The sequence below is a fragment of the Dendrobates tinctorius genome, unplaced genomic scaffold, assembly GCF_039654945.1.
Source record: "Dendrobates tinctorius isolate UK_male_01 unplaced genomic scaffold, ASM3965494v1 ptg000388l, whole genome shotgun sequence".
In the NCBI taxonomy this organism is placed as follows: Eukaryota; Metazoa; Chordata; class Amphibia; order Anura; family Dendrobatidae; genus Dendrobates; species Dendrobates tinctorius.
The window spans coordinates 6,985,321-6,998,114 of NW_027362054.1; the positions used below are offsets into that span (position 1 = coordinate 6,985,321).

At 44.2% G+C, this 12,794-nt stretch overlaps 1 protein-coding gene across 3 annotated transcripts in view; it reads right to left on the reverse strand.

The window, feature by feature from the left end:
- The window catches only part of ITGA7 (integrin subunit alpha 7), a 278,566-nt gene that overhangs the window by 24,922 nt on the left and 240,850 nt on the right, over window positions 1-12,794 (reverse strand). For all 3 annotated transcript variants that reach the window (XM_073563440.1, XM_073563441.1, XM_073563438.1), the window contains 5 exons: window positions 12,536-12,631; window positions 11,838-11,899; window positions 10,855-11,024; window positions 9,226-9,375; window positions 7,243-7,358 (listed from right to left, as the gene is read on the reverse strand). In XM_073563440.1, the coding sequence (XP_073419541.1) occupies window positions 7,243-7,358; window positions 9,226-9,375; window positions 10,855-11,024; window positions 11,838-11,899; window positions 12,536-12,631 (594 nt within the window). The remainder of the gene's footprint in view (window positions 1-7,242; window positions 7,359-9,225; window positions 9,376-10,854; window positions 11,025-11,837; window positions 11,900-12,535; window positions 12,632-12,794) is intronic.

A 12,794-nucleotide genomic window follows, 5' to 3' on the forward strand; every position in this document is an offset into this window, starting at 1 on the left:
AGGTGTCTGCCCTTACATCATGCTGCTCTCAGTGGAGGCGGCAAAAACCTGGTGACCGATTCCCTTTAAGGAACAGCAGATAAACCAACTTCACAATTAACAAAGAATACAATATAGAGCTCAATGCATCTCCTGGACGATTACTGTACAGACAGATAACACAGGATCATTAAGACAAACAATCTGTGCACTTTGTAGACTTGTAGGCCTCATCGCCTTTTCGAGGACATTTTCCCTCTAAGGTTATGTTCACGTTTTCCTCCCATTTGAATAGCATCCGTTTTTTGCTTACTGGATCCGTTTCACATAGATGATTACTTGAAAATGTCCAGTAGTATATTATGTAAATAATAAGGTAATTGGTAAATAATGATTAACGTTCCACCTCCACCGAGTAAAAAAATGATCCTCTTCAAATGGGAGAAAAACAGATGGTTAATTAAGGGATCCATTTTCCATAGACTTCAATGTTAAATAAATAGATCCAGTTAAAATCAGTCTTTTACAGGCGGACAAAAAGCTGTGTCTGCACAACTTTTTTGTCAACGGCTTGCTGCTGGAGCCTATCTGCCTGATTATTACTGGACATGTGGACATAGCCTCAGGGCCGGTTTTAGGCAAAGTGGGGCCCTAGGCAAAGTTTAAAATAGGGCCACAAATGCTAACATATTGCACATCACAGAAGCATTTCGGTTGTAGTTACATGCGCTGAGTTCAGGCCACTAAACGAGCGTGATCGACAATATTGAAATCGTTCAACACTTGTTTCCCGGCCTCTTTCCACCGGCTGAGAAAGAATGATGGGAGCAGAACAATCACTAATAGATCAATCTGTCCCCATACAGTATCATGTTACCAGCAGCACATCTACAGTTTACATCGGCGATGTGCTGCTGAGAACAATGATTTCTGTTCCGGCATAAACAATCCAATCATTCGATGAATATGCAGCATTTTGCTTGTTTAGTATAATATACCCCATAGTTCTCCATATATTATAATGTGCACCACAGTCCTCCATATTGTAAAATGCACACCCCATAGTCCTTCATATAATATAATATGCCCCATAGTCTTCCATATAGTATAATGCACTCCCTATAGTCCTCCATATATTAAAATACACTCCTCAGTACTCCATATAGTATTATACACTTCCCATAGTCCTCCATATAGTACAATACACTCCTCATAGTCCTCCATATATTAAAATATACTGCTCAGTCCTCCACATAGTATAATACACTCCTCATAGTGCTCCATATAGTATAATGCACCACCATAGTCACCCATGTAGTACAATTCACTTCTCATAGAATAATGCACCCCATAGTCCTTCATATAGTATAATGTATTCCCCATAGTCCTCAATACAGTATAATTCAGCACCCCATAGAGCATAACGCAGCCACCCCACAGAGTATAATGCAACCACCCCACAGAGTATAATGCAACCACCCCACAGAGTATAATGCAGCCACTCCACAGAATATAATGTAACCCCCATAGAATATAATGCAGCCCCCCTCATATAGAATAATGTAGCCCCCCTCATAGAGTATGATGCAATCACCCCTCATAGAATATAATATAATGTATCCCTGAATAGAATATAATACAGCCCACCTCCTCATAGAATATAATGTAGCCCCCATAGTATATAACACAGTCTCCCCCATAGAATATAATATACTCCCCAATAGTATATAACACAGCCCACATAGTATATAGCACAGCCACGTAGTATATAACAACCCTCGATACAGTATAATGCAGCCCACATATATTATAATGCAGCCACCCCATACAGCATAATGCAGCAACCCCACAGAGTATAATGCAACCACCCCACAGAGTATAATGTAACCCCCCCATAGAATATAATGCAGCCCCCCTCATAGAGTATAATGTAGCCCTCTCAGTGTATACTGCAATCACCCCTCAGAGAATATAATAAATATAATGCAGCCCCCCATTTAATATAATGTAGTCCCGAATAGCATATAATATAGCCCACCTCCTCATAGAATATAATGTAGCCCCCCATATAATATAATGTAACCCCCATAGCATATAACACAGCCTCCCCCATAGAATATAATGTACCCCCATAGTATATACCACAGCCTCCCCCATAGAATATAATATACCCCCAATAGTATATAACAAAGCCACATAGTATATAACACAGGCCACATAGTATATAACACAGCCTCATAGTATATACCACAGCCCACATAGTATATATGTCATGCCCGCCTTGTCCGTTATGCCTGTCATGCCCTCCATGTCTGTTGTGCCGCATGACCCCTGGAGCAGTGTGCACGTGCACTGAATTCTCATGCCCGTTATGCCTCATGCTGCAAGATCCCTGGAAGAAGTGTGCACACACACCTCGTGACTGTTGTGCTGTAAGATGCCTGGAGCAGTGTGCACACGCACCTTACCTCATGGCTGCACGCCGTTGCTAGGTAACCATCCGTCTCTGCTCTGATTCTGCAATCCTCTCTGTATTCCTGGAGCCCCTGATCATGTGACCTTTCCTATGTTCCAGCACTGCCTGACCCAGCTAACCTCTCAGTGTTTGTGGAGCCCCTGATCATGTGACCTTCTCTATGGTCCAGCCCAGTCTGATCTAGCAATGCTATCTATGATCCTGGAGGATCTGAACCGGAAGTTCTCCCCTGGTCCTGACCCGGAAGTGCAGGTGCTAATGCCCTATATCAGACCGCCCCTCCCTATGGTCGGGGCCTGAGTATCATGTTGCTTCCCTGCATGGCTGCTTGGTCTGCTCGGTCGCTCTCTGTATTCTGTGCCCCTGCACTCTGCCTTGTAGTGCGTCTCTGCACACACTCTGTGCTTGTACTCTGCCTCTTGTCCCGTGCCTTGTCTTGTGCTTGTCCTTCGTGCCATGTTTTGTCTCTGCCATGCTTGGACTTGTAGTCCTTCCTGTGTTCTCTGCCTTGCCTGCTTTGCCATGTATTGCCTGTGCTATGCTTTGCCTTGCTTGTTCTTCCTTGCTCTTACCTATGGTGCTCTGTGGTGCCTCCTGGCACATGCACCATTCCTCTCCTCTTACTTATGGTGCTCTGTTGTGCCTCCTGGCACACATACCATTCCTCTTCTTTACCTTTTGTCCTCTCTTGCACATTCCATGTCTAGTCTCAAGGTTCTGCCTTGACCCGGCTCTGGGCTTCGGCCTACGCTCCACTGCTAGACTCTGTCCTATCGTGCTCTCTAGCACATTTCATGGCTAGTCTCAAGGTACTCCCTTGACCTGGCTCTGGGCTTCGGCCTACGCTCCGCTGCTAGCCCTTTTCTCTCTCTGACCCCGCTCGGTGCTTTTGCCTACGTTCCGCTCCTTGTTCCGTACCTAGTCTAGCTTTGCCTTGTTTATTGCCTTGCCTTGTTTCTTCGTGTGCCCTTTGCATGCGCCTGGCCTTCCTAGCCTCCTGTTTGTGCCTCAGCTGTGCCTACCCTAGCCGTGCCCGCCTACTTGTGCCTCAGCCATGCTCGTCGGCCAGTGACAGCTGTGTCGCCTGTTATGCTCCAGCCGGGTTCGCTGGAGTCTTGCCCACCTGTCTGTGCTACAGCCCGACCAGCTAGCCAGTGCCCCAGCCGTGCTCTCTGTGCTTCCTTGCACCCACGCTGTCTCTACACTGTGTTTGCATGCTCCTCTATTAGCATGCGCAGGCCCTCGCCTGCCCCGTGGCATCTGTAAAAGTACGCGCAGGTCTTGCCATGTACCCTGTCATGCACTCTAGCATGCACAGGTCCTAGTCTATACCCTGGCATGTCCCTCTGCACGTGCAGGACTCTGTTTTTAACCCTGACCCTGGAGTGGCCCTCTGCACGCGCAGGACTCTGCCTTGAACCATGACCCTGGCGTGCCCCTCTGCACACGCAGGACTCTGCCTTGAACCTGTGACCCTGGCGTGCCCCTCTTCACGCGCAGGACCTTGCCTTGTACCCTGACCCTGGCGTGTCCCTTGGCATGCGCACGACCTTCCCTTGGACTTTGAACCCCGGCGTGTCTCTACACACACACCCTGTCTCATATGTTGAACTTTGAACCCTGGTGTGTCCCCTACACACGCACCGTACTTTGCACATTGAACCTGGCGTGTCCCCTACACACGCACCTTGCACCCTGCCCTGGACCCTGGTGTGTCCCTAGCACGCACCCTGCCTGGAATCTTGCCTTGGACCTCGGCGTGTTCCCTAACACGCACCATGTCTGGAGATCTATCGTGCCTCCTTGCCTGTACCCTGGTTTGCCTGCTGGATTCCTGGAACCTGCCATCACTGCCAGAGATCGTAAGCATGAATACTGCAGCTTGATGTCCGGAGCTGGTGTCCGCAGCCTGATGCCCTGATCCTTGCCAGCTGTCCGGAGTCCGATGCCATTGTGTCCTTGTCGGTAACCGGGCTTACCTTCTGGCACGTACCATGCCATGGACCTTGGCGTGCCACGCACGCACCTTGCTGTGTTTTGCCTGTTATCACGTTTTGCACCTGATGTTACCCTGAATTTGCCTTAATGAAGATGCCTTGAATTCACGTCTTGTCTTATCTTGTTTCCTGCATGTCCTTTGTCGTCAGACACTCGTACAAGTGTTTACCGGAGCCGGCCGTCTGGTCCCAGCAGTCGTGGTGGCTCAACCCCTTGGTCTTGCCCCTGACACTCCCTGTATAGGGGGTGGTTCCTCACAAGGTTAGCTCGCCCTAGGTGGGTGGGTGCCACGACCCAGAGGGTCCACTCTAAAGAAATCGACTCAGCATAAGCTGACCTCGTCACAATATAACACAGCCCACATAGTAGATAACACAGCCGCATAGTATATAGCACAGCCACGTAGTATATAACACAGCCTAATAGTATATAACACAGCCCACATAATATATAACACAGCCCACGTAGTATATAGCACAGCCATGTAGTATATAACACAGCCCACGTAGTACATAATGCAGCCCACATAGTATATAGCACAGCCCACATAGTATATAGCACAGCCACATAGTATATAACACTGCCACATAGTATATAACACAGCCCACATAGTATATAACACAGCCCACATAGTATATAACACAGCCCACATAGTATATAACACAGCCACATAGTATATAGCACAGCCCACATAGTATATAGCACAGCCCACGTAGTATAAAGCACAGCCCACGTAGTATATAGCACAGCCATGTAGTATATAGCAAAGCCCACGTAGTATATAACACAGCCCACATAGTATATAGCACAGGCCACATAGTATGTAGCGCAGCCCACATAGTATATAGCACAGCCACGTAGTATATAACACAGCCATAGTATATAACACAGCCCACATAGTATATAACACAGCCCACATAGTATATATCGCAGCCCAAATAGTATATAGCACAGCCATAGTAAATAACACATCCCACATAGTATATAACACAGCCCACATAATATATAGCACAGTCCAAATAGTATATAGCGCAGCACACATAGTATATAGCACAGCCCCGTAGTATATAACACAGCCCACATCTCTCCCCCCTCCCGAGAATGGCCCCACAGTCCAGTACTCATTGTTATATTAAAAAAAACAAAAAACACACTCCTAATCTCTCCTCGTGCCTGCGCTGCTCCCGGCTGGCTCCTGTCTCAGTGGCTGCACTGCCTGGTACACAGTGAGTGCGCAATGACGTCATCGTGCAACCACAGTGTCAGAGGCAGAGCGGGAAATGATGGGAGAGGGAGCGTCAGCTGACACTCTCTCCTCCATCATTTCTTTGAACTGTACCGGCAGACACTGGTATAGTTCAATGCGGCGGGGGGGAATCGGTGCTGGGGGCAGGCGGGCCCCCTGCCTCGCGGGCCCAATAGCGGCTGTGTGATGTGCCGCTAGTTGAGGGCACCTGGGAGAGCGGGGGCTCTAGGCAGTTGCCTCGTCTGCCTGCCCCTAACGCCGGCCTTAGCCATACTCTGTCATATGACAAAAAGTGTATAAAAATTTGGCACATTTACCGTATAAATATGAGGCACACTGATCATAGTAACTTTTCCACAGTGATTTCAACATCAGGTTTGTCATGATCTGAATTTGATCTGACAGTTTTAAAAGCACAGAGTGAACTTTTTTTCCTTTTGGCAAGTTGCCAAAGTGACTTGACTGTCCCCGGTGGTGGTTAGTGGTATCACACCTTAGGTTTCAGTTTAATGTGCACGTAATTAGGAATCAGGTGTGGGCCTCTATAATTGAGTCTCAGGGTGTGCAATCATGGCTGGTGATATTCATTCATTCATTGATTCTGAGTTGGTGAGAGCCTGGTGGAAGGATGGAGCTGAGGAGGAGTCCTGCGCAGCTTAGCCAGGGGGGACGTGTGTCAGCTATGGTGTCTGGACGAAGGGCTGGCATGGCGTGGTGGGGTCGCAGTGATGGTGTCAGCAGGAAGTGTCTGCATGGACTGGTGGAGTGGCGACTATGGAGAGTGGCACTCACCATGTGGGACTTGGCTGCTGAGCTGGACTCAAGCATGCTTGCCTTCGTGGCAGAAGCTGAACTCATCTTTGGGACTCTGTTACTAAGCAGCAGCAACTGGTGGTGGACTCTGCTCCAAGGCTGCACTATGGTGATGGATCCGGGTGGAGGAGAAGACGCACGCAGGTGGAGGGCTCTGTTGCAGGAGCATAAGCACAGAGCATAAAGCTAAGTGGTGTTTCCCCTGTATTGTCTTCTTTCCTCATGTGTGTTGTTAGTGCAGTGGTGGGATTAGTTTCCGCACCGACCAATTCCCTAGTGAGGGTTTAGGGTCAGGGCGAGCAAGGGCTTTGAGGTACGCGTGCGGCGCCCGGTGCGGAACCGGCATAGGGAACGTTAGGAGTGCAGGGACACTGGCTCAGGGGAGCTCAGGAGGTCTCCACTTCCCTTTTCCCTATCGCAGGGCCCACCATTGTTAATGTTTCCCAGGTCCCCCGTATTATTTAAATCCGCCAGACAGGAGGCGGGGTTTCCAGAATTTATATTAACGTGTAATACCTAAATTCGCCAGGTGGAGGCGGTGTATCCATCTGCACGTATTATTATTTAAATTTGCCACTGGAGGTGCTGTATCCAGGGTCACGTGTGTTATGGGTTCGCCTTGCGGTAACATCTGCGTCCAGACACGCGTGACCATGACAAGGTTAATGAGATAAAAGCATGATGAGAAAGCATAACCCACTTTTCTTAGGAAACGTCACTATGTACTTACAGCGGTAGTGGCTCAAACCGGTCAGCTTTTCCTACACGAGAGTTGAAAGTGTAATTCAGCTGCAGGTTACTATGACAGATTTTGTCATCTCCACATCCCTCTCTTAGGAAGTGTACCTGGTGGGAAGAGACTTGAATATGTTATTATATCAACTTTTTTTCCATATCCTCTCTGCTCATATTTTCCCACTATTACAGCTACTGTTCATTTTGAAAAACTTTCTTACGCTTTTTAAAGACGTGAGTAATATTCATACATCTCTATTAATATTATAATTTGTTGGAATTTGTTTGGTGCAACAACTCCATTGCTGTCTATGAGTGTTTAGTTGCTAGATTTGTATGCTGTTCATAAAGTTAAAAAAAAACTCCCAGAGGCTCACACAGGGAGAGCATGTGACTGTATTTCCTGTTTTTCCTGTGTTTGTGTATGAGAGAAGTAGCCTGCTGTAGATGATGCACAGATAGACACACAAATGATTTATTCCTGATCTATTAAGCTTATCATATATTGTTCCTGATTGCTTTGTTGTCACACGAATGGAGAGTATCCTGAATAATCAGCTGCCAACATAATTGCAAAGCGTTTACCCACAGTGTGCATTTTGAAGAGGATATCGGAAAATGTCTTATAATGTCTTTGTACTTGGGGTACATGCTGTGCCCTTCACAAAGGCAGTTGACACCCGCAAAAATCTTTGCAGCCCACCGAGGCAATTTTATTAAAATAATTGTGTGGACTAGAAATGACATAAACAGGAGGTCTGACTTTTACATAAATACAGTGGAGGAAATAAATATTTGATCCCTTGCTGATTTTGTAAGTTTGCCCACTGACAAAGACATAAACAGTCTATAGTTTTAAGGGTAGGTTAATTTTAATATTAAGAGATAGAATATCAAGAATAAAATCCAGAAAATCACATTGTATAAATTATATACATTTATTTGCATTTTGCAGTGAGAAATAAGTATTTGATCCCCTACCAACTATTAAGCATTTTGGCTCCTACAGACCATGTTGTAGAGGTTAGAGTCTGACTGATTAATTGAGTCTGTGGACAGGAGTCTTTTATAAAGGTGAATATGTAGGACAGCTGTCTTTAATGCAGATAACGAGTTGATTAGGAGCGTCTAACTGGTCTGTAGGAGCCATAACGCTTAATGGTTTGTAGGGGATCAAATACTTCTTTCTCACTGCAAAATGCAAATAAATGTATATAATTTATACAATGTGATTTTCTGGATTTTATTTTTGACATTCTAAATCTCAATGTGAAAATTAACCTACCCTTAACATTATAGACTGTTCATGTCTTTGTTAGTGGGCAAATTTACAAAATCAGCAAGGGATCAAATACTTATTTCCCCCACTGTAGGCGTACATTAGCTCTGACACCTTCGAAAAGCGAATCTACCATCAGAAAATGGCCAATTGTTTAAATCGGGTTTTTGTGTTATTTATTTTTTAAATATTTTTGAGAGTTTTAATTTTTTTTATATCATAACCTTATTAATTGTAATCTTGTATTTTTCACACTGGCCACTGGAGCTTCTTTTTTTTCCTCTAACTTTCTGTTATTTCAGGAAACTATACAAACGTGTACATAGGCACAAAGAACAGATCTCACCTCTATCCTCTTCTAACCCTTTCCCAACACTTTGTATCAAACTTTCTAAGGAGCAGTTGCAAAGAACATTGTGAAGGGAGAGTCAGCTGTGACAGTACCTATTGTGATTGGTTGATTCTGGGTTATCAGCTTTGTATAGAGATTTTGCTTGTCTCTGCATCCCTGCCTCTGATGATAAGGAGCCTCCTGTGAACTCATCTTCGGAAAACAGGAAGTATGAGTCTAAAATGGTGATCGTAGACAGTAGTAGCGTGAAAATTGCAAGATGTCATCTTCTGATGATGGCTTCCCTTTAATTCTAGGGACAGTATGTCATGTCTATGCTGTACTCAAGGCAATGGCCACTTTCTCACCTCTGTGTTGTAGACATTGGGTTCTTCTTCACTAAGAATAGGCATAAGAGGAGGTAAGGAGTCAGCAGAGGATTGCCTTCTGTTCCGCGCTTCTAATATGTTGTATGTCAGAGTGACTGGGATTGAACGAAGTTTGTCTCTAAGATCCTCCTGTAGAATTGTAGAAAGCGTGAAGAAGTATGGTGTGATTAATGTGTTCATAAAGGATTAGATCATTAATAATAAGGCATGAAATATCTTAAAGGGCACTACACCATTCACACAAGTCTTGTATATAATGTTAGAACTTTTATATAATTGCTTCTGCTGTTTTTTGAAGGTACAGACTTGGAATTTCTACTTCCAATCAGGGCCATTTTGGGACTTTTGCTGCATCTAAAGTTGTCTATTCATATACAATTAATATTTTTTAAGAATGGGCATGTTGGATTTCATCATGTCCAATCCTTTGTTCTGCAATGAGGTAAGTCAATGACAGAGGCATTTGGCATTAGCTTGTCTCTCATAGGTGTATGTCAGCATTGTCTAACAACCACATTATAGAGCAGGGAACATTACTCGTTGGTAAAGAAGCTCACAATACAATGAGACACAATTTCATTTGAATAGATGTAAATGTCACAAAGCTGGCCATACTCAGTACATGGCTGTCAGCCAAATGATACTTTGGCCGATTGTTCACCTGACAGCCATCTCAGCCAACTCTCCCATACACAGGAGAGCCTGTTGGCCCAAATGTTCCTGCGTTCTCTATGAGAAAGCCACTGGCTGAAACGTCGGCTTATCTCCGGCAGAACAGTGCAATCGGCAGTCTGAATTCAGACATGCTGATTGACATATCCTTCAAACATCAGTCCACCAATGCCCCATATCAATACAATATCGGCAGGTTTGTCCAACATTAGTCTAATGTGTACAGGGACATTAAGACCACTAGAACCAAGGCAATTGTCTCATTAAAGCACTCCCATCAAAACTTGTATCCTTTTACAATATTGCAGTCATCCTATTATATAGCATTGTGTTATTACAATTGCTCATTTTGTCTTTCTACCGAGCTAATTATTCTCTTTTCCATTAGGTCTATGATATCACGTGATTAAAAACCAACAAGCTGAATCCTTCTAAGCTCTATGTGGAAACAAAAAGTATATTTTCCGTGCATGAGTTATCACTGTAAAAGTTGCTGGCAGCTGGGTCAATAATTGAAGAGGGTGATGACTCATGCAAGCAAAAAATGAGACTTCCTATTTCTACATAGAGCGAAGAAAAGAGAAAAATTAACTGGGTAGAAAGGCAAAATGATCAATTGTAAGTACACAGTGCTATAGAATATGATGATTGCAATATAGTAACAGGGTAAAAACTTTGATGAGGGTTCTTCTTTGAAGGCTAGGTTATCAATGTTTGACCTATGGGACCTTGCAAGTCAGCACAATAAATAAAATTAAAATCTTTGCACAGTCCCTTTGAATACCTTTGTTCTGCTATGTGGAAATAACACATTAGGGCCCCATTTTGGTGCAGCATCTCTGTACTGCAACGCTGGTTTCCAAATTTGAGAAATTGAACACTTGGACGACTATGGAGTCCAATGCACTGAGCCACATGTGGTTGTGAGGGAGTCACCTGCAGTTGGAATATGGCAGTGGTGCAGCGGCTGGAGGACTGCTTGTGTAGCTCCACGGTGCTGCTGGACTGGTATTCGGGATCACTGGGTTTTCGCTGTATGAAATACACCCGACTGGCCTTGCCTTGATGTCTTCTATCGGCCTCAGCTTCAAATATACACTTTAGAACTGAAATTAGAAAGAAAAGTAATGGCAACATGACGTGAGGAACACAAGTAATGCTCAAATCATACTCCAACCGTCCCATCTAAAGAAAGGACTCACTCATTGAAGCGAGAGGTGCATACAGATCACTATATGTTATATGTAAAAGTCACATAAAATATATGAAACCATAGCAGGAAGTTGTATTGGTATCCGCCAGACACGTGGGCTGGTATGTGAGTGTCTCCACCTCAATTTAGGAGTGGCTCTCAGGTGTGACCATGGGAGTAACAGGCAGATGATCAAAAACCATAAAAAAATGAAGGACCCTGTTATCCAAGGCCTTCAAAATGCTTAATTGTATACTGTCTGTCTGTTTTTTGGAGCCCAATCTGATGTCACATGACTACAAGAACAATTTTTGTTATTTGAACAAAGAGATGATTTAGTGCATGTTCACATGTGGCATTTTTATGCTTTTTTCTATGGTATAATCACCGCTTTTTACAGTACCAGCAAAGTGAACGAAATGTCAAAAAATCTCAGGCACACTCTTGTTGCTCTTTTTCAATTCTTTCAGCATTCAGCTTTTTGGCAGTGTTTTTCAGCCATTCTAACAACACAAGTCAAAATGCTGCAAAAACACACATGTTTAACAGCGTTTTTTCTGCCAACACTTTGGTTTTTGCAGCTGAGAAGAAACTGCAAAAATGTCACGTGTGAACATATCCTTACTGTGACGGAGACTGACACAAGATAAAACAAGATTCACCCAACTTGTAAGAAACAAAATCACAGTTCATTCTGGGATTTATGAAGAAGTTACCGGTAACTCACTGATTTTGGGATTATAGTTTGGAGGAAAAGCGGTGTAACTGAAGCAAACTGTAAACTCCACACTGAAACGACACAGAGAGACGCATCAATGCTTTGTGAACAATGGGGATACATAGCAAATGAACAAGCATGAGAAGGAGAACACTGGGTCATATGAATATCGTAAAGTGAAGGACTTTGCTCGAGTCACCCGGATAATTAGCCAAAGTCATAGAGCTGAACCTAAGAGCTGCTCCTACTGTGAAAGTCTATACCATGTAACACTAGTATGGAGAAAAGCCTATTCCAGATTTATTTAAGCAACCAAGTGTAACATTTCGGCTTACATTAAAGCCGTTTCAATAATTTGAAGTATTTAACACATTACAGCTTTGCCCTGTGATCAAAGTGGGTTATTACCGCTAGGCCTGCAACAATTGGCCGGGAAACAGATTGGCTATGTGTAAAAAGGGATGTGTCAAACTATTGTATGGGGGCAACCCTCAATTCCTGAGGTTTTCCATCAAGAGAATCAAAGATCAGACATGTTGAATACCAACATGCCCTACCTCTGTTCTTCTGAGACATTAGCGCTGCCAGAGATTTCCAGTAATGGCCTCTCACCACTGTGCGCACTGGACTATCCTGAACATTCATGTTTTTGGGAGAAGTCTAGTGATATAGTTGTGGAATGAACATCCTCTCACGGCTTCACTCACCAAACCCCGGGTCCTTGTTTGCAGCTTTGCTGTTCAAGATCAATGTTTTGTGGAGTTATAGTCACATCTTTGAAGACACGGATAACATTACGAGACCTGAGAAATGTAAGAAAAACAGATAAATATTTGAGCAAGCAAAGTGATTTGACGAATTTGACTGCCAGGACAGGAGAAAAAGACAAATGATCAGAGTAAAAAAACAGATTGCAGAAGGAAGACAAGTGAGAAAAAAAATCATCCCTAAGGGTTCGCTCACGCT